The sequence below is a fragment of the Adiantum capillus-veneris genome, chromosome 28, assembly GCF_014529385.1.
Source record: "Adiantum capillus-veneris isolate H3 chromosome 28, ASM1452938v2, whole genome shotgun sequence".
Lineage (NCBI taxonomy): Eukaryota > Viridiplantae > Streptophyta > Polypodiopsida > Polypodiales > Pteridaceae > Adiantum > Adiantum capillus-veneris.
Window position 1 is genome coordinate 9035188 of NC_140958.1, and position 26344 is coordinate 9061531.

Below are 26344 nucleotides of genomic sequence, written 5' to 3' on the forward strand. Positions count from 1 at the left end.
TGACAGATTACGTGTATTTGGGTGTGAGGCATTCTCACATGTGCCAAAAGAGCTTAGACAAAAGATGGAACCCAAATCACACAATTGCATCTTCATTGGATATGGTGTGGACGGAGAGATGGGATATCTTCTCTGGTACCCGGAATCTAAGAAGGTTATACGCAGCTCACATGTGATATTCAACAAGTCTAAGATGCATAGAAAGCCAGTGAAAGACATTGAGTATCACAGAGTACGAACTGAGAATGTTGCCTCACCACGAGTTACACAGAATGTTGGACGTGCTAGTGATGCACCTTCCACTAGTACACACACACATGTTGCTCCAGAGCGAGCAAAATCTAGCAATTGAGTACATCGGAGATCTACTCATACATCTTCTGCACTTGAGCGTTTTGAGCCAGGATTGGACTACTTTCTAGTCCACTGACTGCCGTAAACCCACTTGCTACAAAGAGGCCATTCAAATGGACGATAGCATGAAGCTATGCAATCTGAGTATAACTCGATCTTAGAAAATGAAACTTGGGAATTGGCAGAGTTACCTGCGGCAGGTAAAGATGCATTGCCATGAAATTGGGTGTACAAGAAGAAGTATATCACAGATGATCCCGAGCCTAAATATAAGGCTAGATTGGTTGCTAAAGGATTCAAGCAAATGAAAGGAGTGGATTTCAATGAAATCTTTTTTTGCGTGGTCAAAATGACTACATTGCATCTTGTGCTTGGTTTAGTAGCCATCGAGGATATGGGAATGGTCCAAATGGATGTGAAGACAACATTTCTTCATGTGGGATCTTGAAGAGGATGTCTACATGAAACAACCAAAAGGTTTTGCAATAAAACCTGAGAAGCCAACAAGAGTAGAACTGGTGTGTAGACTCAAGAAAGCTTTGTATGGATTAAAGCAAGGCTCAAGGCAATGGTACATCAAGTTTGATGAGTACATTCAATCCCAAGGTTACGTACGAAGCCAAGCGGATCACTGCTTATACACAAAGAGGTTGAACGATGGTTCCCTCATCATTCTCATTTTGTACGTGGTGATATGTTCATAGCTGCTGGGAAGTCAAAAAATGAGATTGCACTTCTCAAGGATGCCTTAAGCAAGCAGTTTTCTATGAAAGTTTTGGGCGATGCACATCACTTGCTTGGTATGCGTATCAAGGGAGATCACAAACAAACGTGGTATACTTGAACTTTTGCAAGAAGAGTATATTCACAAGATCTTGCAACGTTTTAATATGCAAGGGGGGAAAGCATTGAGTATCCCAAGTTGCATATAAAAAATTTAGCAAGCATGCTTGTCCCAAATCGGATGCTGAAAAGGCAAATATGACAAAGGTGCCGTATTCCTCGACAGTTGGCAGTTTTATGTTCGCCATGGTTAGTACACAGCCAAATATTGCATATGCAGTGGGAGTGGTCAATAGGTTTATGGCTATTCCAGGCATAAAGCATTGTCAAGCACATCTTGAGATACATCAAGGGCTCACCTAGTAAGTGCTTACGCTTTGGGAACAGTGATGCATCCACAGTTGAATACACTGATTCGGATTATGCGGGTTGTGTGGACACTAGGCGATCCACACCTAGCTATTCTTGTTTGCTGGAGTGGCAGTTTCTTAGAGATCATGTATCCAGAATTTCACTTCATCTTCTACCATTGAGGCAAAGTATGTTGCAATTTCTAGTTCCAATAAGGAAGCTATGTGGTTATCTCGTCTAATGGGAGACCTTGGTATACACCAGACTCTAGTGCTACATTGCGACAGTCAGAGTGCGATTGCATTAGTAAAGAACTCTGTGTTTCACTCCAAGTCAAAACACATAGATGTCAAGTATCATGTGGTACGGGATATTTTGGCTAGCAAACGTATTGAGTTAGTCAAAGTTCACACGGATGAAAACCCAGCGGATGCTCTAACAAAGAGCTTAGCCTCAGAGTGGTTTGCACATTGCATAGAGATGATGGGCGTAGGGTGAAGCTACACTCACGCTTCATGTTTGTACAATTGTACATAATAGCCCCTACATTATTTAGCCACTTGGGCCACATTGGCCTTCAAATGGGAGATTGTTGGGTTATAGGCGAGTGGCACATGGCCGGTTATGGCCGGGCGTCCGCCCACTTCTACTCTTTCGTTATAAGGAAATAAAGGAGTAGAGAGTGATTGCTCTCTAATGCTCCACCCATACACTATGTATTGCTCTCATCTCCTTCCCCTTCTCTCCTTTCCTCTCTTGCACCCGCACGACAACTCCATCAGATAACTCTCGTTGTGGCCCTATTGAGATCATCCTGCAATCTAAGAGATTACCTCCCTAAATGAAGCTCGTCAAGCCAAATTTGTACTTTCATGGACCTCTCTCTCTAGTTTGGGTTGTTCCTATGTAGTCTTGCCTACCTATTGTGATGTAAATCTTTTGCAATAAATAACAACTATATACTCTAAGAGACGACATCTTTGAAAGAATTCTTGTTAAGACCAAATTCTACTTGGGAAAATTCTCTCCTTATCTTCTCCTCAAATAGACATTTGAGGTCTCTTGTGATGTTTCCACAAAGTTAAAATTCTCTTCTATTTCTCTCAATATTGTTTGGAAGACTCTCCCTTCGTTGAAGACGTTGAAGAGAGAGGACCAGACTTTGATAACAATCACAATGCTCCTTACCTTGCCCCTATTGAAAATATCCCTCTTTCAATACATCCATGGATGTTGCCCCTGCTGGAACACCCTACACTCAATGCATCTAAGAGATGACATCACAAGCCTTTATGAGTTCCTCTCCTTTGTGTTCTTTTTAAAATCCACCGTGGGAATGCCCCCTAAGTAGAATGTCAATATAAGCGAATCGTTTTCAGCATTCCGGCAACCTCGTTCTTTGCTACATTAATGTGGAATCAGTAAAAGCTCGTGTCGTCGCAGTCTAGAGCGAGCAATGGGGAGCACGCTCAACGAATTAGGGCGCAAATATCTGCTAGCCCTCAGGCATCATCCTCTTCGTACTAAGGTTTCTGTCATACGTTCTTGTTTGCGGTGATGTGTGTGTGTGTGTGGGTGCGCACTTATCTCTGTGAACTTCTGCGTAGGCAATTACTGCTGGATGCATAGCAGGTTGTAGTCAAACTGTTGCGCAAAAAATTGGTGGAGCCAAGCGACTCGATTATAGGAGAATCGCCCTTGTTTTTGTAAGTGTGAATCATGTATCAGAAAGCATGGTGCTTGTACATGTTTGTGTGATGGTCAAGGTAATCTGCATCTTTATGTGTTTGTGTGAACTTCAACCTGATCTTTGTGCTCGTTATGGGGACACATATATCAGGAGGAGGGTGGCTAGACTCACCGTGGCATGTTTTTTGAATAGTAAAGGCCCCTGCAGCGTTGACAAGATTTTAGGAATTTATCAAGTTAAATGATGATTCTATTATGTAACATGTGGAAAAAATTAAGTTAATCCGAATCTTTCTGCATTTCATCAAGTCTCTGTGCAGGAATTCCAAATACCTGATCTTGAAAGTAGACTGTTGTAAATTAGTGATTCAGATATTTTGTTTTCTGGAAAAATCCATGCACTCTACCTGTTGATTTTATAATTAATTTAATCACCTCTGCAAAGATCATTGTTCGTGAGACTACAAAGAAGAGTACTTGAGATTTTACTAGAAACACTTCGTAGCGTCGTATGCTGAGTCTTGTTTGTAGAAAAGGCACTATATGTATGATGGTCATTGGAGGGCAATGCAAGAACTTCTCACCAACAATGACTTAAGATCTTGAACGTTTACAATTCATAGTGATTTTTGCAGCTTTATGGACTCTTGTATGCTGGGCCCTTTGGGCATTTCTTTCACAAGCTTATGGATCAAATTTTTAAGCGCAAGCAAGATGGTGCCACTATTGCCAAAAAGGTGACACAAAGTGATTATCTCGTGTTTTCAATGTAGGCAAAGAGTCCAAAGTTGCTATTTTCTAATTAATTTTGCATTAATGTAGCTCCGCACAAAATAGTGTCTGGATTGTCTTTTGTCAACCAGATTAGAATAGATGAGAAGTTGATGCTAAGAGAGAGAGAGAGAGAGAGAGAGAGAGAGAGAGAGAGAGAGAGAGAGAGAGAGAGAGAGAGAGAGCTGCTCCCGTTTCTTTGTTGCAAACTTTGTGCCAAATTCAAAAAAATGCACATAGTCGAAAGGTAGCACCCACATAGCACAATGTTCGTCTCACTGCATCCAAATGTGGCTTGTTGGAAAGCTGCATAAATGGACTCTGCAATCCAACTGTTACTGAAATTGTTAGGTGTAGCGGAATTGAAATGGTGAAGATCTAAGTCATCTCTCATTTATATGGGAATCTTGGTGCACCAGAATCATTCAACATGCGTCATCATGCATTCATTCAAATTCATCATTCTTATCTTGAATCGACGGATCCATTCTTGAGCTTCCGTCGCTCTCGATCTCACCATCTTGCAAAACAGGCAAGGAGATGATTCACCTCGTTGCAAAAGAGTGGATGTCTAGCTCCATGCTTCTCAATCCATATAGATGTGAGTTCCTCGCTCATATTTCTGGTTATTAGTTACAAACAACCAGATTGTCAGTACATCAGTATCCCTTTCAGTGTACTTTTCAGTATCTGGTTCATCTTTTGGTCAATAGTTCTAGTCCAGCTCTTCCTGCGAGTAAAGCTTCCACTTTTGTGCACTCGTCTGTCCTTTCAGCTTTCCATCCCGTCCTGAGAGGAGACTCAATGGCCTCACACCATCTCGAGTGAATCTCATTATTCGGGTAATTCTTCAAGTGTTTTGCAAATCTCGGGTCTCTAGAGTACTTGATCTCACACGTCTGTGAGAGTGAGCAGCGGAGAGGGTGTGAGCCACGCGCGTCGGAAATGTTGGAGAGAGAGAGAGAGAGAGAGAGAGAGAGAGAGAGAGAGAGAGAGAGAGAGAGAGAGAGAGAGAGAGAGAGAGAGAGAGAACACAAGTACTTTGCAAATGGTGCTCTCAATACACAATATATGACTAACCATTCTATTTATAGAATGCTAGGTTCAGGTGGGACAAAATGTGTAACTGGTGCAAAAAACATAAAAGCCCAAAAAATGGGTAAAAATGTGTGCACCCAGCGAGGCTCAGAAAATGACCGGCCTGACACGTGCTAAAGTGTCTGTCCATACAATCTACATGATGTGCGATGGGTGGCGAGCCTGGGACAATCACTAGCTGTACAAAATGGCGAAGCAACGGTGGTTTAACTCTAACACCCCCTCTCAACACCGCATGCTGAGACAACACAGATGAGTCAAAGGTGAGAAGCCAAGGTCCATTGAGGTATAGCCTTCATGAAGATTCGTGCTGCATTGTCTGCTGTAGGGACATACTCCAACTGAAGATTCCCTCCAGCCAAAACCCGCTCTCGAACATAGTGGTATTGCACCTCAATGTGCTTTGTCCGAGTGTGTGAGATAGGGTTCTTGGCAATAGCAATGCAACTCCGACTGTCGCACAAAAGACGAGTCATAGGAGTTTGGAAAAAACCAAAACTCTCTGAATAATCTCCGTAGCCATGTGGCCTCACAAGTAGCATAGCAAGTTGCTCTGTACTCCGGCTTTGTGGAAGATAGCGCAACTGTGGGTTGCCACTTACTGCTCCATGAAATGGGTCTTGAGCCGAGTGTAAAAACTACTCCTGTAGTAGAGCGCCGAGTATCTGGATTTCCTGTCCAATCTGAATCGCACCAACCAAGGTGCAACCCTTGGAGCGACCCTAGAACACACCATGGTCCAAGGTGCCGTTGATGTACCGCAAAGTATGCTGGACACATTGCCAATGTCGTTGACGAGGTGGGTTGTTGAAGGAACCGAGGACAGAAACTGTGTAACAGATGTTTGGTCGGGAATAAGTCAGCCATACGAGGCAGCCAACAACATTCTTGTATTGCTCCAAGTCAATCCGTGGGGAAGGATCGTGGAGCGATGTGTTCTCCTCGGGCTCAAGAGGAGTGCCAATCGGTCTGCCGCTTGTCATCTGGAATCTCTCCAGGATAGCTGTAACAAACTTGGACACCCCAAGTCACTTCAAATTAACTCACAAAACAAAAGAGAGTCGACACCGCCCGATGTAGTTCCGTGCCAAGAGATATTGGCCCCAAAGACAAGCGTCCCTTTTGGTATTTATTTTTATATTAATCCAAGGTGGAAAGGTACGGAGTGTACGGTACGTAATCAATATGTAAGGTACGTACTTCTGTACGGATCGGCCTTTAAGGTACGTGACCAGTACGTAACATTTGTAACAACAAAAAGAATAGTGACTTTAGCCTTTTTCAGCCTATACATACTAGGAACTACATAGAGTCTAGACATAGATACTACTTCAAACATCCATTAGATACTGCTTCAATGTCCATTAGATACTGCTTCAAATGTTATCCGTACTTAACTCTACCATCAAAAAGACAGAAAAATGTGAATACTCTATATAATACAATAAACTTTAGTCCATTGCCCAATGGTAAGATGCCCCTAAAACAAAAAAAAAATAAATTTGAAGAAAGAAAGAAAGAAAGAAAGAAAAAAAAACGTACACTATCTATCCGTACGTATGGATCCGTACCGTACGGCTGTACCGTACTGTACAGAACTGTACGTACGTACGGATGCAACCTTGTATTAATTTGTGAGCAGAGTGCAATTGAGCCCGCGGGTGCTCGCTCTCAAACTCTGCGTCCAGATGCTCTGCAGAGTGAGCCCCCTAAGGTCAATTTATAAGTTACAAAGGGATGCCAAAAGCAGAGCCCCCAAAAGCAGTAAATCGAAAGCAATTAACTCCAAAAGCCAGTGCTGCCAAAAGCAGCAGCGGAAATCACGGAATTCCATACAGTTTTACCACATCAACAGTCGGCGTGTTTTACAGGAGTTCGTACAGCAAGCATTTTTTCCGGTTTTCGTACACACTGCCACGTCAGCCTGTCAGCGTGAAATGCGGGCGTCCGTATTAGTTGCCACATCATCACTTTTTGGAGTGTGTGTCCGGGCACTGCCACGTCATTAGTTTGTGACATACGCCCCTCTTGAGAGAATTGTAATCGCCCTCGATTACGCCTGCAAAACAGACAGAGGCAATAAACTATCGTAGTAGACACTGATTGTTAGTATCCATGCACTAGACACGACACATCTAGCACTTGTACAAATGGACAGTCACATCACAGGACATCATATTTCTGGAATTCCTGTCATAAAGTCATACAACAGAATATTGGCCAGCTCATTAGTATCCCTGAAACCCAAAGGGGACATTAGTGACTTTATTTACAATCGGGGTAATCCGTTGACAAAGGAGCAGAGTGACTCCCCTCTTGTGCAAACACGTTGCACTAGATTCACGCTTGCTGAATTCGGGGTTCTATCCGAGTAGACTATGCTAAACCGAATGCTTCAAGGTAAAGTTCCAAAATCTGAGGAGTATCTGCTAGGTCTTCCTCCTCCATCCACTTCGCATCCAATACGGGATAGTTCTTGAATTTAACCAAGAACCGCTTAATCACTTTACCTTTCATCTTTCTTTCCTTGTGTGCCAAAATCTGTTCTGGAACGAGTATCTCCTCGCTTTCCTCCACTTCGGGTTGCTCATCAGGCTCCCCATCAACTGACACATCACCTTTAAAAGGTTTCAAGAGACTCACATGGAATGCATTGTGAGTCTTCCAAGTATCGGGCAGCTTGAGTTTAAAGGAGACATCATTTATCTTTTCTTTATTTGGAAAGGGGCATAATACCTCATGCTAAGCTTTGGAAAAAGCTGCTCCTATCCCTTTCGTTTCCTTAGGCTTGCCTTCAAAAAACGTAAGAGCACTCAATTGTCTTCCTTTAATTTCAAATCGCGACGATGTTGATTTGCTGCCTTCTTATGTCGTTCTTGAGATTTCTCTAAAGCCTCCGGGACCTTGGCAAAAGCAGTGTCCAAGTCCCTCGTGTATTGGTCGACTTCAAAATTCTTATCCTGGGTCTGGGGAGTGTTCTGATCTACCAGTTGATTGCCTTTTTCCTTTCCTTCCTTGTGCCCTGGGACCTGCGGGTAGTGTCTTTCGCTTCCCGTGTCCATTGGCACGTCAAAATCAATCATTGAAACCCTAAGACGCACTCTCATTTGATTCCTCTTTCTCTGGAATCCTTTGATGAACTTGCATCTGGTTTCCTTAGTTCGTCGGAACCCTTTGATTCTTCAGAATCCTGTGATGAGCTATCATCTGGTTCCCTTGATTCATTCTCTTCATCGGCAGACTCTTGCCTTTTCGAGGTGGATACTATCCTGCCCGTCACATAAGTCAATGAGCCGGCATGCATTCCTAATCGTTGCTTAGTCATGTCCCATAAGTCTCTGAATGGAGTTAGACTTCTGGTTTAAAGCATAGTTTTGAATCTCTTTAGCAAATCATAGCAAAACCGCTCAATCTGGTCTTTCAAAAGAATTGCGACAAGTATCTCAAAACCTCTGGCAGTAGTCATCCAATGTATCTATCTAAGTCATTTTCAAGTGATGCCAAGTTGTGATGACATATTCATCTGCACTGTACCTTTCAAGTAAGATGCCGCCTGTCGCTCCTTGGAGTGTTCTGAGAACCACTCTCCAGAGAAGGCGACGTCAAACTGTCGTACAAATTCAAGGGCTCGATGGGTGTCCCGGTAGCCTGAAAAAAAATGTATGAAACCTGACGGCCTGACTTGCTTCCTTGAACTCCTTGGTTTTCGCTTTGATTTGGTCATTGTCAAAAGAGGATGAGCTCTCCTCCTCTGAACTGCTAGGTGGCCTTCCATGCCCTCTTGACTTTCTAAAGAAATCTACTTCAAACAAATCTTGTCTTAGGTGCTTAGAAATTGAAGAAGCTTCTTAGCCATAGTAACAGGGAATGGCCGTTTTCAGGTCTCCGTTCCCTGTTTCCATTCCAAGTTCCCGTTCCGAGTTCTCGTTCCGTGTTTCAAACGTGAGTACCCGTAACAGGGAATGGCATTTTGTTCCGTGTTCGCGTTCCCCGTTCCTGGTAACTATGTTCTTAGCACCCTCAAACACTTCAAATGGCGTCTTTCCCGTGTGTCGTAGGCAAACTCCACCAAGGGCAAATACTTTTCCCATTTAGTCTTTTGATCCGAAGAAGAAGACTTCAACAAATTCAAAACCATGGAATTGGCTATTTCAAATTGCCCGTCTGTCTGCGGGTGGAACAAGGACGAGAACTACAACCACGTGCCAATGTTCTCCCAGATAGCTGTCCAAAGTTCAAACAACTAGTAGACCGGGGATCTTTGTCTGAAACAATGGACTCAGACATGCCATATATTCGAACAGTTTTACCAAAGGATCGGGCTTAACTTTCTTTTTACTGCAGAGCAGTGAGCCTGCTTATTGAATCTGTTGATGACCGTCCAAAGGCCATCATGCCTACTCTGTGCCTTCGAGAGATCAAAGATGAAATCCATTGCAATACTTTCCCAGGGGCGGGTGGGAATGGGTCAAGGCTGTAGTAATCCCTGTGCCTTATGCCTGTCAAACTTGACCTTCTGGCATACTAAACAATTGCGAACAAAGTCGTCCACATGCTTCTTGAGTCTCGGCCAAAAGAAATAACGCTCCACACCTTTCAAGCCTCAAGGTGGTGTCGATGCCGTGGTGACCCGTAAAGGTGGACAATGGCACTCAGTCAAAACCTTTTCCCTCAATGATTGTGTGACGCAGAACATCGTTTTCTTTGTCAATAGCCATCCTGTATGGAATATCCAGCTACTATCTCCCCATTCTGTATTCGAGTGAATACATCGGAAAAATCCGGATCAGTGATGTACCGATCAACTATATCCTCGAAGCTTCTATGATGAATCGTGGACATAGCCAAGACTAGGGGCTTCCAAGACAATACATCTGCCGCCAAGTTTTTTTGTTCCTGCACATGGACAATCTGGAAGTGAAACTGTGACAAGATGTTAGCCCACCGGATGTGCTTTTCCGAAAGCTGCTTCTGTGACAAGAAATAGCGTAAACGCTGATGATAAAGACCGTGAAATCGGCTCCGAGATGTAATGTCGCCACTGAGTAAGAGCATGGATCACTGCCAATAGCTCTTTCTCATAAATCTGTGCTGTCAATTCTGGCCTTGAAAACAATCGGGTTTCATAGGCAATCACATAGCCTTCTTGCATTAAGACCGCTCCCAGACTACGACCACAAGCATCACAATATATACTTCGAATGGCTTTTGCAAGTCTGGCAAAGCCAGCACTGGTTGAGTAGTCAGTTTTTCCTCAAGTGTCTGAAAGGACTGCACCTCTGTCGGTTCCGACGAGAAAGGGACTCCTTTCTGAGTCAAAATGTGCGAAGGGGAAGCTACCTATGCAAATTTCCGAATGAATTGCCGGTAGTAAGAACCCAAGCCCAAGAAGCTTCTAACTTCAAGAACATTTTCCAAGTCAGGCCAATCGCGGATAGTGTCACTTTTGGCCTGATCCATGTGTACCCTTTTTGTTGAGACGATGTGTCCCAAGAAATGTGTCTCATGCAAGAAAAACTCGCTCTTTTTCACATTTATAAGCAATTTATGCTTCCTCAGTGTCTGGAAAACCCACAAATGATCGGTTTTCTCTGAAAATCCAAAAATTCGTCCTGAAAGCTGTCTTGTAGACGTCTCTAGGAGCAATACAGATCTGATGATAATCAATCTTCATATCAATTCGGCAAGTAGAATTTTGAAGTCTGTCGACTATATCATCGATCCTCGTAATGTGGAAATCTGTTTTGGTTCATTGTTTCTTTATCTTGGCCTCAGCTAACTCTGTAAGGTGGACTGTTTGGTAATGTACTACCAGGAATCAATCATGTAATGTTCACGACGTAAAGGAGGCAACTTGCTTTGTACGCCTTCAGAGAAACAGTCAACCCCTATTGCAGAAAATCTTGTTCTTTTTTGAGGTCAAACATATTCGACCTTCAATCATCATTCAGTTCTCTCAAGAAAATCGAGTAAAGAAACTGAATTTCATCAAGTACAATCTCTTTGCCCTTCATTTGCCAAAGTCGCTTTCTTAGCCCGATAGTCAACCACGGCGTTTTTCTTGTGGTACGAAGGGATTCCGCGGAGGACATCACACCCTTCCAAAGGCATGATATAATAGTCCTCGTGCCCTAAACACCCATGACATTGCAAATGAAGTTTGCCAATGATCAGTGTAATGGCAACATTCTGTCCGGGTGCCGCTAGAACTGCCTCAGCTTGTGGCCTCAACGTGTCAGGCGTGTAATTCCAAGTCGAGCCGCCAATTCAGGTGAAAAGAAGTTGGCCTTGGCTCCTCTATCAAAGAAAATGAGGGCTTCTTGATCTTTCACTTTGTCCCAAGTGCGGCAAAGTTTTGTACTCTCGTTCATCTGATTCGGGTCTGGCCCCACGCAATGTGGTACCAGTTCTGCTTTCATCTTTCCTTTTCTTCCGCACTCGGCTGCTGCTTTATAACTCTCAAGTTTATCTTCTGGTGGTCCTTTGGTTCATCTTATTTTCAAGAGTTCTTGTCCATCTCTTTCTGCGAGTACAGGTTCCGCTTTTCTGCACTCGTCTGTCCTTTCGGCTTTCCGCCCTACCTGAGAGGAGAAGCAATGGCCACACACCATCTCGAGTAAATCTTATCAGTTGGGTAATTCTTCAGGTGTTTCGCCAAACTCGGGTCCCTGGAGTACTTAATCAATCTGTCCACACATATGCCAATTTGCAATTGACGTTTGATAGAGAAGAAGACTCCGTGGTCCGATACAGAAGAGCAATGAGGCGGTATAGAGATCCATCGCGCTCACTGCATGCAAGAATAGTACCTGTCGTAGAATTAGAAATGTTCAATGTGCCACTTCCAAAGTGAATGTCAGCTCCTTGAGAGTCCAAAATCGACACAGAGAGGAGGTTTAAGGCCATGTCCGGAACGTAAAGCGCCTCCACTGAACTGAACTTCGGGTCTGAGGTAGAATGGAAGAGGGTAATCTGGCTTGATCCAGACACTAGAATCTCATGGTTGTCACCCATAGTGACAGTCTGCCCATGAGGGGTTTGCTCATGAGTCTCCCTAAGAGAGCTAAACCATGACTATTGGGGGGAGTCATGTGAGTGGTGGCTCCACTGTGAACAACCCAAGTACTTGATTGCGATATAGCAAGAGCGTGGTCCGTCGTCACGACAAAAGCGGTCCCCGCCATCTCGTGAGAGGCTACAACTACAGTTGAGGCTATCTGTTTCTCCTTGTTGGCCTCTTCGCGCTGCTTCTTTCTGCATTCTGATTCTCTGTGCCCTTTCTTGTGGCAATGGTAACATTCGATGTCCTTCTTCTTCTTACCTTTACCTTTCTTGTTACCTCCTTGAGCTATCAATGCCCCTTCTGCATCAACAACACCTCTACCTCTGAATGCGGAGTGCCCCTCAATTTGTCTGAGGGAAGGGAGAATCTCATCCCAAGTGGGAAAAGAGGTACATCCAGATGTGAGCAAACTCTAAAAGTAGGGATCAAAGCGTGGGGGAAGCTTGAATAGTAAGAGGCCAGCCATGCTTGCTGAGGTGACGTTGCCTCCGGTAGAGACAAGGTCATCCCAGAGTTCTCGCTTGCGACGGGTCAACCCATCGAGTGAGTTGAAATCCTTGAACTGGACGTTGTACAACTCCCGTTCAAGTGTGATCTGTCTGGCAAACGAGGTCTCCTCAAACTGGTCAAGAATCCGTCTCCACAATGGATGTGCATGCCCCTCTTTAAAAACTTCTTTCGTGATGCGGTCTGAGAGGTTCATCATAAGAAAGGTGAAGACGCGTATGTCCCGATCCACCCACTCGTCGATATGGTCTTGAGTGGTGGTGGGAAGGGTAGGCTTCGTAGCCGAATGGGTGAAATCATTCAACCATTCCTAGTGTTGATGGTAGGCAATGATTGTGCGGACTAGTGTCCTCCACACATCATAGTTGTGTAAATCCAACTTCTTCTCCTCAACAAAGTGGGTGAGGGCATAATTGTTGGATGTTGCGTTGGCAGATGACGACATAGTTGCAGAAGTGGAAGTGGCCTTAGTCGTAGAAGACGCGGTGGCCCCCTTCTGGGATTGTTGTTATCCCTTCTGCTTTGGAGTCGACATGTCGCGTGCTCAAAGAGTGGTCCCAGAGGTAGATCGATAAGATCGCAAGTTGTCGACGGCTATAGTACAAAATAACCGCGCAGACAACCACTGCTTGGTGTCTTGACGAGCAAGGGAGGGATCAACCGCACAAAGGGCAAAAAATCAGCATGTTGTCCGCCTAAAAAATACTGCAAAGGGTGCTGAAAACGTTGCTGTAACAGAGATTTCAGCGTGCATGTATGTCACCGATCGGTACAGGAGCGTCGCATAGTGTCAAGGTGGAAGTTGTAGCGTAATGAATGTTTTGAACTTTGCTCAAGATGAGTGCTCCGAACTGTGCTCAAGGTTCCTTTTGTTCTTATGGGAGGTAGAGCCTTCCGTTCTTAATGAGAGAGTGCAATGATCACAAACAAAGTGAATGGACACTGTGCGTGCAAGTGTATGAGACTGAGAGATAGAGAGAGAAGAGAGTACGACACCAGAGATGTTGTCAAACCCTCCTCCAAGGGCTTCACTCTCGTCGGCGAGAGTGGTCTACTATTGATTGCACAAACTGAATGCATGTGACTGATGCAAGTCTAGGCTAGGTCGATGTCGACGACGGGGATGGTGAGACCGACGCTAGGGCTGAAAACTGAAGCTACTTATCTGCTGTCCAAAAACGCTGCTGGCTGAAATCTGCTGCAAATCAAAACGCTGAATTGGGGTTGATTTATGCTGCTGAAAAACGATGTTGTGGGCTGCTTCTTGCGAGCAGAAATCTGCGGGTCTGTATGGTTGTCAAGGCTGGAATGTGTTGTTGCTTATCTTGCTAAAAAACGCCAGCCAAAAGGGGCGATTTGGGTCTATGAAAAATGCTAGGGCTGGAGTCTTCTTCTGCGACGACGCCTTGTTGAAAACGCCAGTAGATGAGGTCCTATGGCGAAGAGTCTTGCTGAAAACGCTGTTGTGGGCTGCTTCTTGCGAGCAGAAATCTGCGGGTCTGTATGGTTGTCAAGGCTGGAATGTGTTGTTGCTTATCTTGCTAAAAAACGCCAGCCAAAAGGGGCGATTTGGGTCTATGAAAAACGCTAGGGCTGGAGTCTTCTTCTGCGACGACGCCTTGTTGAAAACGCCAGTAGATGAGGTCCTATGGCGAAGAGTCTTGTTGAAAACGCCAGCAATGGGAAGCTATGGCGATGTGGATGGAAAAACGCTAGGGGAGTTGAAGTCTTGCTTGGAGGGAAACCACCAAGGGGGTTCTTGCTGAGAAGTTGCCTGTTGAGCTTGGGCTCCTGCTGCCTCTTCTGCCAATTAGTGCTAGTCTAGGTTTGCTTATATACAAACTTACTCAATTTGCCCTACCTACTTTTCAACAAAAGTCACTTAAAAATAATAAGTGAAAAATGTCAATAAAAGAAAAAATAAGCCAAATGCACTGGAAAATTCCCCTGAAGGATTCTGATGGATTCTAATGGGAATGCTTATGATCATGCTGTGTGCAACCAGAGGATATGCATCTACACTAAGTGATTGGGCATGCACGGTCTACGAATAGACTCACAAAAGTGCTAGATCACTTCTAAATCTAGACTGACTGGACTGACTGAACCCTTGTCGTGCTGTAGCTTGTTTACGAACACATAGGGTTGGATGTGTCATGTGACAAAGGAGGGGGTTCTCGCACTTCTCAGCCGTCGAGGGGTTGAAAACAGAGAAAAAACAGTGGAAAGCCATCGGCGTGGTAAGCGCCATAGTGACCCATAGGGCAGACCCGCCAATGGCGCAACCCGATAACCTGCTCCACACACACAAAAAAGCTCGACCAAGCCGGTAGGTCGAAACTCCTCCACGCGTATGAAGAAGGCAGGGAGAAGTAAGTAATGCCAAAAGGGTGCCGATTTCGAGGGGATACTGGACGATGCCGTACATCTGCAAGTGCCTTGCAGTAGAAGGCTCTCCAGGCGAGTGCAAGCCGCTAACTCGAGTGCACAAGGGCAACGTGTGACTGAAAATGCAGCAAGTTCTCAAAAATGCCAGCAGTCCCAAAAACACAAATCTGCCAGCACAAAAGCAAGGCTGATCTTGGCTTCTTGGGTGCGATCTGCTGCTAGGGAGGTAGCGCCTGCAGTAGGTGTGTGGATCCGGGTCGGCAAATGCAAAAACGCAAGGCTGAAAACCAAAAACGTTGATGGTTCAAAAAATGCTAGGCTGAAAACTGCAGGTTCTCGCAATGGAAAGTTGTAGTTTGCTAGCGCTAGGCCTTGGTAGGGAGATCAATGCAGATGCTCCAAGTTCTGGCGACTGATACCATGTGAGAGTGAGCAAAGGAGAGGGTGTGTTCCAGGCGCGCCGGAAACCCTGGAGGGAGGGAGAGAGAGAAAACACAAGTGCTCTGCAAATGATGCTCTCAATACACAATATATGATTACAAGACCCTAACCATTCTATGTATAGAATGTTAGGTTGAGGTAGGGCAAAATGTGTAATTGGTGCAAAAAACATAAAAGCCCAAAAAATAGCTAAAAATGTGTGCACCCAGCCAGGCTCAAAAAATGACCGGCCGGACACGTGCTAAAGTGTCTGCCCATGCAATCTACATGATGTGCGATGGGTGGCCAGCCCGGGACAATGACTAGCCATACAAATGGCGAAGCAACGGTGGTGTAACTCTACAATGTCAACTTGCAGTTAATGCTTGTACTTCACTCTGGCAAACCTCTTCGTTGAAAAAGTGTCACGTGACACATCCAACCCTATGTGTCCGTGGACAAGCTACAACACGACCAAGGTTCAGTCAATCTAGAATAGGAAGTGATCTGGCACTTTTGTGAGTCTGTTTGCAGACCGTGCATGACCAGTCACTTAGATTAGATGCATATCCTCTGGTTGCACACAACATGATCATAAGTATTCCCATCAGAATCCTTCAGGGAAATTTTCCAGTGCATTTAGCCTGTTTTCCCTATTTTTGACATTTTTCACTTATTATTTTTAAGTGACTTTTGTTGGAAAGTAGGTAGGGCAAATTGAGTAAGTTTGTATATAAGCAGCACTAATTGGCAGAAGAGGCAGCAGGAGCACTCGCTCAATAGGCAACTTTTCAGAAGAACCCCAAGCCCTAGCGCTTTTGCTTCACAAGCCTAAAGCTAGCGTTTTGGATCAGATCAGCCCTAGCGTGTTGGTGCACAGCAGATCAGCCCTGGCGCCATCGCTACACAGTAGATCAGCCTAGCGTTTTGCATTTGCAGAACAACCGGCGACAGATTTGCAGATTTTCAGTCCTAGCGTTTTTGCACCTGCATCACATCCCAACGTTTTGCAGATTCTTTGCGACGGAACTTCAAGAAGCATCAGCGTTTTCAGTTTTCAGCCCTTAGACATCGCAGATCAAGTCCCGAACCTCGCAGATCTCACCTTCCTGCAGTAGTTCCTCGCCGCACGGTCAGTTTCCGCAAGGTTTACAGTTTCAGCCCGGAAAACGCAGATTTCAGCATCTGCGTTTTCAGCGCGTCGTCATCGAGTCAGAATTCAACAGATAAAGATTTGCAGATTTCAGCCCTTAGCGTTTTCAGATTTCAGCCCGTCTCGTCGTAGTCTTCATGGTCGTCAACATCGTCGGCAAGTCCAAAGCATTGTAGAGATTTGTGCAATCATAAGTAGACCGCTCTCGCCATAGAGAGTGGGGCCTTCGGAGGAGGGTTTTACAACGTCTTTGGTGTCATATTCTCTTCTCTCTCTATCTCTCAGTCTCATACACTTTCACGCACAGTGTCCATTCACTTTGTTTGTGTCCATTGCACTCTCTCACTAAGGGAACGGAAGGCTCTCCCTTCCGTAAGTAAAAGGAACCTTGAGCACAGTTCGGAGCACTCATCTTGAGCAAAGTCTAAACATTCATTCCGTTGCACCTAACATTGATATCAGAGCTTTGGCATTGTTCTATATCACTCAAGGAAAGAACCACAAGAACCACATAATTTTTTTTTACTTGTTGCGGTCGCACGAACCCAAGTTCGCTTCGGTGTGTCGATTCCTAATCGTGTTTTTGAAGAGTGACAGGAAACCCAAGAAAGAAGGGCTTGTCCAGCCTCCCCTTGTGCCTCTTTTCACTCATTGAGAGTGGACCGTGCACTTAGCGGACGGCCAATCCACGTGAGGTGGGAAAAAGCAACCTTGGTGTGAGCGCAAGGCCGCCAAGGGGTGCGCCCGCGGAAAAGAGTAGAACTGGGGTGAAGAGAAGATCCTTCTCAAACACAGATTGCAAGCAAAAGAAGACCCTCAAGAACCTCAAGAACCTCAAGAACTCAAGAACCCAAGACCCTCAAGAACCCAAGTTCCTTGTGAACTTAAGAACCAAAGATCATAGTGCATGGTCATCACCCGAAGCGGAATGGATACTTCGCATAGAGGTGATGAGCATGAGAGAGGCGAAGAAGAATTTCCGCCACCAGGAGGTTTTTCTGACCCTCCCCCTTCCCAATCTACGTCAAGGATTGTCCTAACTCCTATGGAGGCTTTGGACCAGATGTTTATGGAAAGGAAGTTAGAACGCAAAGCAAGACAAGCAGAAAGAATGGCAGAATTTGATCGTGAATGCAAAGAAAGAAAAGCAGGAATGGATCGCAGACACGCAGAAAGAAAAGCAGAAAGAGAAGCAGAAAGAAAGGCAGCCATAGAGCGTGAGCATGAGCAAGCGCGCCACATGCAAGAGTTGTTGCGACTCTTTCTGAAGTGTAGGCACAGATGCAAGAGATTCGGGAAAAGGAGACTCTCTCAGTCTCTTCTTCTGCCAAGCATGACATACAAGATTTGCATGATGATACGCATGATGATTTGCATGACAATGATAAGCATGACGATTTGAATGACAATACAGGTTTTTCTCAAGTATAATAAGAATAAAGAAATACCGAAAGGGGTGCCAGTCTTTGGGGCCAACAGGGTGTCGTTGTTTGCTTGGTAGCGCTCTAGCTGCCAGGCCGTGGTTTGTCTTCAAGTGTTGAATTCCAATCACAGGCTTATTTGTGAAGTTCCTTTGTGTCGTAAAGTTAAAGTAAAGAATTTCGGGTGAGAGCCAACGCCTATTGTCCCTTACGGGCTGGTTTCAAGGTTCGGTTGCTGGGACATCAATCACTTTTTCCTCAAGAAGTGAGCCTCGGTTGTTTTGGGTAAAGACAGAGTACAAGAACTTGGAATTACACTATGACTGACAGGATGAATGACACCAAGGAAGAGGGTTTCTCTTCACAGGACAGACAGGAAATTCCGCATGTTCGCCCTGCGAAAAAGTGGTCAAATTAGGGCTGATTTTCTGTTGCGTTTTTAGGGTTTTGCAAGTATGAACCAAGATGAGATAGGGAGGGGTCTCACGGTGGTAGATTGGCCACTAGATCTCTTGCGGGAGTGATGTGGGTCTGCCAGGTGACACGCTGCTCGTCGATTCTCTGAGGTGATTGCTTGGATTCTATGACGCATTGGCAAATCATTTTGAAATTTGAGCTTACCTGGTTGTGAGTGTCGTCGCAGTATTGTGGAATTATGCTCGTTTGCAGAGGCAAGAGCCTCTTGCACAAGTAAAAGTTAAGGGACAGGTTGCAAAGATGCTACTTGGTGAAGTTCAAAAACTATCCACCTATGGATGCAAAGTGGATGGAAGAGCATGAACTGTCAGAGTCACCAAATATATTGTAGCTTTACCTTGAGGCCTTTGGGTTACAGCCTACGTATGCCCCAACCCAATGTTTACAAAGGAGGGGTAATGATAGAGCGAGCACATCAAATGTACTCATGGATTCAGTGCAATAGCAATGTACAATTTGACAAAAGTATGAAGGTCTTATTTAAGTCATTTGTACACATGTTTGATAGCCTTTCTTGCGGATACATGCGATGATAAAAGGGTGCTTACCACACAAGATCATCTATGGCATGTATATAAGGCACTCAATCGAGGACATTTGCGATTTTAAGAGGGTGGTATGTCATGAGGACGTGGCAGCTAACTTGAGTTGTTGGTTTCTTTCCGATGATTTTTGTTTAATTTTTGGGACCCTCTTTTTGAAGTTGCAAATGACCGGACATTGCGTGGCCAATGTGAAACGGCCGACGACCGAGAGTTTCACCCGCAGTTAGGAAGGGCAGGTCACCATGAGTTGGTCGGGCTATTCGGCACTAGAATCCGAGCAGTAAAAGGGTGTCTAGGCTCAATTCAAAGTCATTTAGGCCCCTCGCGACACTTATAAGTTGGTGGGTACTATGGAATCAACTCAAAAGAGGCAAACTGGACACATGGAGGCTCCAGGCTGATTTGCCAAATCTGCATGAAGAGGGGGTGCCCAATTTGAGAGTAGAGACTGATTTTTGTTCATGGACAGTGTGTGTGAGTAGTGGGTGCAGGTGATCACAGCTTTAATGGAAAGCTTGCCCTCTCCCTTGCTCTATGTAGTGCAAGCTCTCGCGCACCTCTCTTTCTCTCTCCGTTGCACATATGTTAATGCCCCACTAGTTGGGCTTCTAAGATGACCATGTACAGTTCTGGGGGTTCTATGAGCGTTTGCCAAGGCAAGAGCCTTTTGTACAAGAACGGGATTAGCACAGTTTCATCGCGAAGGAATGCGAACACGGAGAGTTTTCTCGCGTGAAAACTCATCCGATTTGAAAGGGAACTGTCCCATTGCGTGCAGGAGCACTTGAGACACACATAGGCGTGCTCGCTCTGCTCGAAACGGTCCAAAACAGAGAATGACAGCCTGCTGTGTTTTTGTGCAGGTTTAGGGTTTTGCACCTAAACTGCAAGGAATCGCCAGGGGAGCCTCGGAAATGCCTTGGGATGCTTGTACAGGGCAGCAGGCACCTAAAAGTGGCAAAACAGGAAATTACAGCACGCTGAAATTGACCTGCAGCTAACCGGAAAGCTTCCATACTGCAAGGGAAAGTGTCCTTGACGTGTACTTTTGACCTACAGGGATGTTTGTGTCGTTATGTTGGCGAAATTGGGTCAAAAACCTGCAGTTACAGCCATGGACAGATTTCGACAGCTTGGTGAGGGCTAGGTGCAAGGGTTCATATCGTTTATTTGCCAGGGAGCCTCAGGAAAGCATTGGGTGCTTGTACAAGACAATTTAGAGAGATTTCCCGCGAGGAATCTCATCTAGTTCAAGGGGCAAGTGACCCTATAGGTGCGAGAGCTCGAGGGCTACCCAGAAAAGTGATCGGCACGCGGATTGGAGCGCAAAACAGAGAATTCAGCAAGTTGCAATTTCTCGCCAGGTTTTGCAAAGAGCTTAAAGTGCTTGGAAAGTCAATGTTTGCTTGGGATTTTGTTCGTGGAGACTTCTATTGCGGTTATGTTGCCGAAATCGGGTTGGAGTAGAGGAATTTCAGTCCGATAAAAGTGGGACATCTTGTGGAAGTTTACAGGTTTTTCTCAAGTATAATAAGAATAAAGAAATACAGAAAGGGGCGCCAGTCTTTGGGGCCAACAGGGTGTCATTGTCTGCTTGGTAGCGCTCTAGCTACAAGGCCCTGGTTTGTCTTGAAGTGTTGAATTCCAATCAGAGGCTTATTTGTGAAGTTCCTTTGTGTCGTAAAGTTAAAGTAAAGAATTTTGGGTGAAAGCCAATGCCTACCGCCCCTTACGGGCCGGTTTCAGTTCTCTGCTCTCAGACTTTGCGTCCAGATGCTCTGTGGAGTGAGGCCCTTGGGTCCTTTTTATTCTTACAAAGGGATGCCAAAAGCAAAGTCCCAAAGTAGTAAACTCAAAAGCAATTGGTCCAAAAGCTTCTAACTCAAAAACAAAGAGTCCCAAAAAGCAACTGGCCCTCAAAATCTTCCAAAACCCACCAACGCAATTTACGAAATTTTGTACAGCCCTGCCAAGTCAGCAGCCAGCGTGAAACGTGGAAATCCGTACAATCTGCCACGTTAGCCTATCAGCGCATTTTGCGGGATTTTGTACTACTGCCACGTCATCATCCTTGCCGTACAGTGCCACGTCATTAGTCGGCCATATAGTGTGTGTGTGTTCGGCAGTATTGCCATGCCATCATTTTGAGAGAGAGAGAGAGAGAGAGAGAGAGAGAGAGAGAGAGAGAGAGAGAGAGAGAGAGAGAGAGAGATGAAATGAAATGAAATGTTATATTAACGTCTTCAAAAGGCAAAAGTGACCTATGAGACCAGAAAGTTACAATGTGGTGGATCTGATACAAAGTCAGAGTAACAAGATGAGAAAATGACAAAAGGACAAACTAAAATACTATGGAATCCTAAACTGCTAGGTGTGAACTAAGCAGCTAAACAGCTAGCTGGGATAGCTAGATCACAAGAGATCCAGCATCGGTCGCTGGCGGATCTCATCAATCTCCTCCATGGTCAATAGTCTGACCGGGTGTCGTGCATGTCGAGCCAAAGTGATCCGAATCCTCTGATGCAGCCTCCGTCGATGCTGTGTAGTCCTCCGCAATCGTGGGCGTCTGGATCTCCCCAGCTCAGTCTCTCGGTCCATTAGTGTGCCTCTGGTGTAAGGCGACGAGCTTTGCTGTGGTAGTAACTCCTCCGGGTGTCCAGTGGCAGCTCTAAAGAAGTCTGTGATCTGTCTCTGAGACTGGCTAGCCTCTCCTCTCATTAGGCTCTCTCTGTGTCTGCGCAACTCGAGCAAAAACAAACCCAGGCATCTCTGATCCTCGTGCCGCATGACTCTAGAGAATGGTCCAAAGCCCTCTCTGAACAAGCAATGAAAGCGGCCTCGTATCTCATAGTAGACGGGGCAGTGGCATGTGTAGTGCAACTCTGTTACAGGCTCGATGTCACACAGGGGGCATGTCCTGGCCTCTGGTGGTACTCCGTTGTATCTCCCAGTCTCGATCTGCAGCTGGTGTGAAGATGTGCGTATTTGGCCAATAGCACATCGTATCCCATGAGACAAGTGGGTGTCCGTGTATCTGGGCCTTGTCACAAAACCATCCTCCGTAAGCTGGAGGAGATGCTCTCTGTAGAAAGCCATCTTCGTGCCCAGCTCTTGTGCTGGCTGTATCCATGTCCTCTTGGTGTCTAGCTGAGTCAAGTCCTCGCGAATGAGCCTGGTGATCTCGGACTGTGTAAGAGTCAGAGAGGGCGCATCCAGTGAGTACTGGAAGGGAGGCAATCTGTCTATACTGAACCCATGCGCCTGAAACCATGATGTCATCTCCCCATACCAGCATGCTGTATCTCCCTGCATGGCTAACTGTCGAGAGGACTCAAGTGCAAGGCGTGCATATCTATCTCTGGGAAGTTCCCACATGCGGTGTATGACGGAGACAGATCTGGTGAGTGTCTCAACCACTAGTGGGGGGGGGGGGGGTAGCTAGCTCTGCTCGTACAATAGCACGTGGTACTGAAGCCTTGGCTCTAATGAGGTGCGAGATTTTAGAGACCAGAGGCTTTTCCATGTCCCCCCATTCATCACTGCGGCCTGTCCTCCCGTGATGATCCAGTGAAGGTCCCCAAATCTCAGCTCCATAAAGCAATTCAGAAGCCACGAAAGTGTCAAAGAGCCAGAGCTTCGTCCAAGGCTCCTGAAACTGAACCTGTGAACACATCCTTTCCAATCTACCCAATGCTGCATGGGTTCTGTTCAATCTAGTCTCTGCTGCCCTCCTCAATGAAAATGCTGGCCCACTAAAAACCACTTCAAGGTAAAGTGTAAGCATCTGTATACTCCACCTTCTCCTGGTCGTATGTGAGTGCGGGCACTGACCTCCTGATCCACTGTGGGGTGGTATTAAATACCATGACCTTGGTTTTACCAAGGTTGACGGACAAACCACTTTCCTGGGCAAACCTATGCAAGCATCCAAGTGAGGTTGCATCCCCTTCGGAGAGTCGGAGATCAACACAATGTCATCAACATATAACAATAGTGGAATCCATGTCCCTGCCAGTTGTGCACCTCTATCACCATCTCTCTTAATGTAGTCAGAAACCTCATCCACATACATACCAAATAGAGTAGGAGAGAGCGGGCAGCCCTGCTTCACCCCAATAGTGGAGTAAACCGGTGTGGATAGACCCTCTGGGGTGCGTACATGCCCCACTACTGACGTGCATAATGCCATGACCCCCCAAATGAGCTCTGTGGGTACTCCCATCTGTTGTAATCTGCGCATCAATCTAGCTCTGGGCACTGTGTCAAATGCTTTGCGGAAATCCACAAAGCTACAATAGATCCATCTCCCACACGATCTGCCCTCCTCAATGATGGCTCTGAGTGTCAAGATATGGTCAAGAGTAGAAAAACCCCTCCTGAAACCTGCCTCAATGTGTGTCCAATCATGATAGTGCGATAATTCCGAGGCTCCATAGGGTCTCCCGACTTGAAGATAGGTACAATAGTAGATAGGCTCCAAGTATCAGGCAAGCCCTCACACATGCCACGGTTAAACATAACTGCTAGAAGCTCTGCTAGTAAATCTCTGGCATGCGTGAAATGCTCAGCCACTAAGCCATCATGATCATATGCTCTCCCAATCCTCATCTTGTCAATGGCCTTCCTCACCATCTCAGCGGTGAAAAAAGCACATGTGCGTGGGCATGGATCGGGGGGGTCGGGAAGGGGGGGCTGCTCAGGAACTGTGTACAGAGATAAGCATGATGGTTTGAATGATAATGATGAGCATGATGATTTGGATGACACTGACAAGCATGATGATTTGCATGATCAAGATGTGATTTCTCACAAGCATGATGAGTTGCATGAAGAGGATGTGATTGTTCACAAGAAGGATGATGTGTTAGTTGATACTTTCTCTAGTGAAGCTAACCTCATTGCAGATTCGATCAGTCACGAAGAACCGATCTTGGCTCTCGAGCCTAGGTCCAAAGAACCCTTATAGGAAGTATTATGTGTTCGCATGATCAGTACGCACGCATTGTATGAGTGTTTCATTCGTGATTGTTTTCTGTATTTTCGTCAGCGTCTTTGTGTGATCCCTTTTACTAGGCATGACATTGTACGTTGCGCACGTTTCACTCATGAATGAGCATGAATGTATGCGGATTGTTCATGAAAAGCTGAAAAGTATGCATTCAAGGACGTCACATTCCATGTCTCTTCCTTGGCATGACACAGTTATAGAACGAGCACATGAAAGTATGAGCACCAAGCATGGGCATTTTTGTTGTAAATTGCGAAAGTTGATTGCTTTAGATCATAAGAGAAAGATTCGATCTCATTGTTTGCGTGTGTGTGGTGAACACGTTGGCACTCCGTCTCTTTGTTCATCTACATTGCATGCTCAGTCTTTGAGGAAGACAATTTTTTCCAGTCACTTTACATGGAATAGGTATGTTCATGGTTTTGTGTTGGAAGTGGTTTCATGAATTTTCAGCCATGGGGATTCTTGAAGAAGAAAGAAGCACGACTCTCGACGAAGTTGAAGCATTGAAGGAGCCACAGAAGACTTTGTGTCGCTTTCGGCGCGGCCCAAAGAACCGAGCGTTGTAGACCTTTATGAAGTTCAAGTACCGCACGACCCACACATCAGAGTGGGCCGACGAAGAGTCCCTTCCAGGATTGCGGATGCTATTGGCGATCTCCCTCGACGCCATACAGTTCGGTACCAGTACCTCACTTTGAAAAGGAGGGGATGTCACGTGATACATCCAACCCTATGTGTCCGTGGACAAGCTACAATACGGCCAGGGTTCAGTCAGTCTAGAATAGGAAGTGATCTGGCACTTTTGTGAGTCTGTTCGCATACTGTGCATGACCAGTCACTTAGATCTGGTTGCACACAGCATGATCATAAGCATTCCCATCAGAATCCATCAGAATCCTTCAGGGGAATTTTCCAGTGCATTTAGTCTATTTTCCCTATTTTTGACATTTTTCACTTATTATTTTTAAGTGACTTTTGTTGGAAAGTAGGTAGGGCAAATTGAGTGAGTTTGTATATAAGCAAACCTAGCACTAATTGGCAGAAGAGGCAGCGCCGCAGCAGGAGCACTTGCTAAACATGCAACTTCTTAGCAGAACCCCAAGCCCTAGCGCTTTTGCTTCACAAGCCTAAAGCTAGCGTTTTGGATCAGATCAGCCCTGGCGTGTTGGTGCACAGTAGATCAGCCCCGGCGCCATCGCTACACAGCAGATCAGCTTAGCGTTTTGCATTTGCAGAACAACCGGCGATCGATTTGCAGATTTTCAGCCCTAGCGTTTTTGCATCTGCATCACACCCCAACTTCTTGCAGATTCTTTGCGACGGTACTTCAAGAAGCATCAGCGTTTTCAGTTTTCAGCCCTTAGACATCGCAGATCAAGTCCCTAACCTCGCAGATCTCACCTTCCTGCAGCAGTTCCTCGCCGCACGGTCAGTTTCCGCAAGGTTTACAGTTTCAGTCCGCATCTGCGTTTTCAGCGCGTCGTCGTCGCATCGTCGCCATCGACATCATCACCGACATAGAGTCAGAATTCAGCAGATAAAGATTTGCAGATTTCAGCCCTTAGCGTTTTCAGATTTCAGCCCGTCTCGTTGTTGACTTCATCGTCGTCGACATCGTCAGCAAGTCCAAGCATTGTAGAGATTTGTGCAATCATAAGTAGACCGCTCTCGCCATAGAGAGTGGGGCCTTCGGAGGAGGGTTTTACAACGTCTCTGGTGTCGTATTCTCTTCTCTCTCTATCTCTCAGTCTCATACACTTTCACGCACAGTGTCCATTCACTTTGTTTGTGTCCATTGCACTCTCTCACTAAAGGAACGGAAGGCTCTTCCTTTCGTAAGTAAAAGGAACCTTGAGCACAATTCGGAGCACTCATCTTGAGCAAAGTTCAAACATTCATTCTGCTGCACCTTACAAAAAGTTTGCCCAAATCTTTTTTCTTTTCTCAGTTCCGGTGCCGGATTTCAACTCTTCTTTGCCTTCCTGTTGAGAGGTGTTATCTCTGTCAGATTCGCCACAAGAACCCATCTGTAATGTGGGATTCTTTATGGCTTATGCCCTGTAAGACAAGATGGGGCGCGCCCGATGCGCGATGAAGTAAGGGTAAGAGTGGCTAATAAGTCCAAAGTGCCCAAGTGCCCTGTCTGCTCTTTGATAGGACCGATATGCTATGAAAAAAGCACACGCCTGATGCTCTGATAGCATTGTCACAAGCTTGGGGACCCCAAGTCGGAAATCGGGCATTTTTGACACACGAGAGAATCACTTTAATACTTCACAACTTCAAAATCCCAGTTCAATTTGACATGGCCCG

General features: G+C 45.6%; 1 protein-coding gene across 2 annotated transcripts in view; it reads left to right on the forward strand.

Moving 5' to 3' along the window:
• Nucleotides 1-2859: 2859 nt before the first annotated feature.
• LOC147420038 (peroxisomal membrane protein PMP22-like) overlaps nt 2860-26344 on the forward strand; it is a 46580-nt gene continuing 23095 nt past the window's right edge. For both annotated transcript variants that reach the window (XM_086504043.1, XM_086504044.1), the window contains exons 1-3: nt 2860-3016; nt 3096-3194; nt 3813-3914. In XM_086504043.1, the coding sequence (XP_086360169.1) occupies nt 2945-3016; nt 3096-3194; nt 3813-3914 (273 nt within the window). In that variant the 5' untranslated portion in view covers nt 2860-2944. The remainder of the gene's footprint in view (nt 3017-3095; nt 3195-3812; nt 3915-26344) is intronic.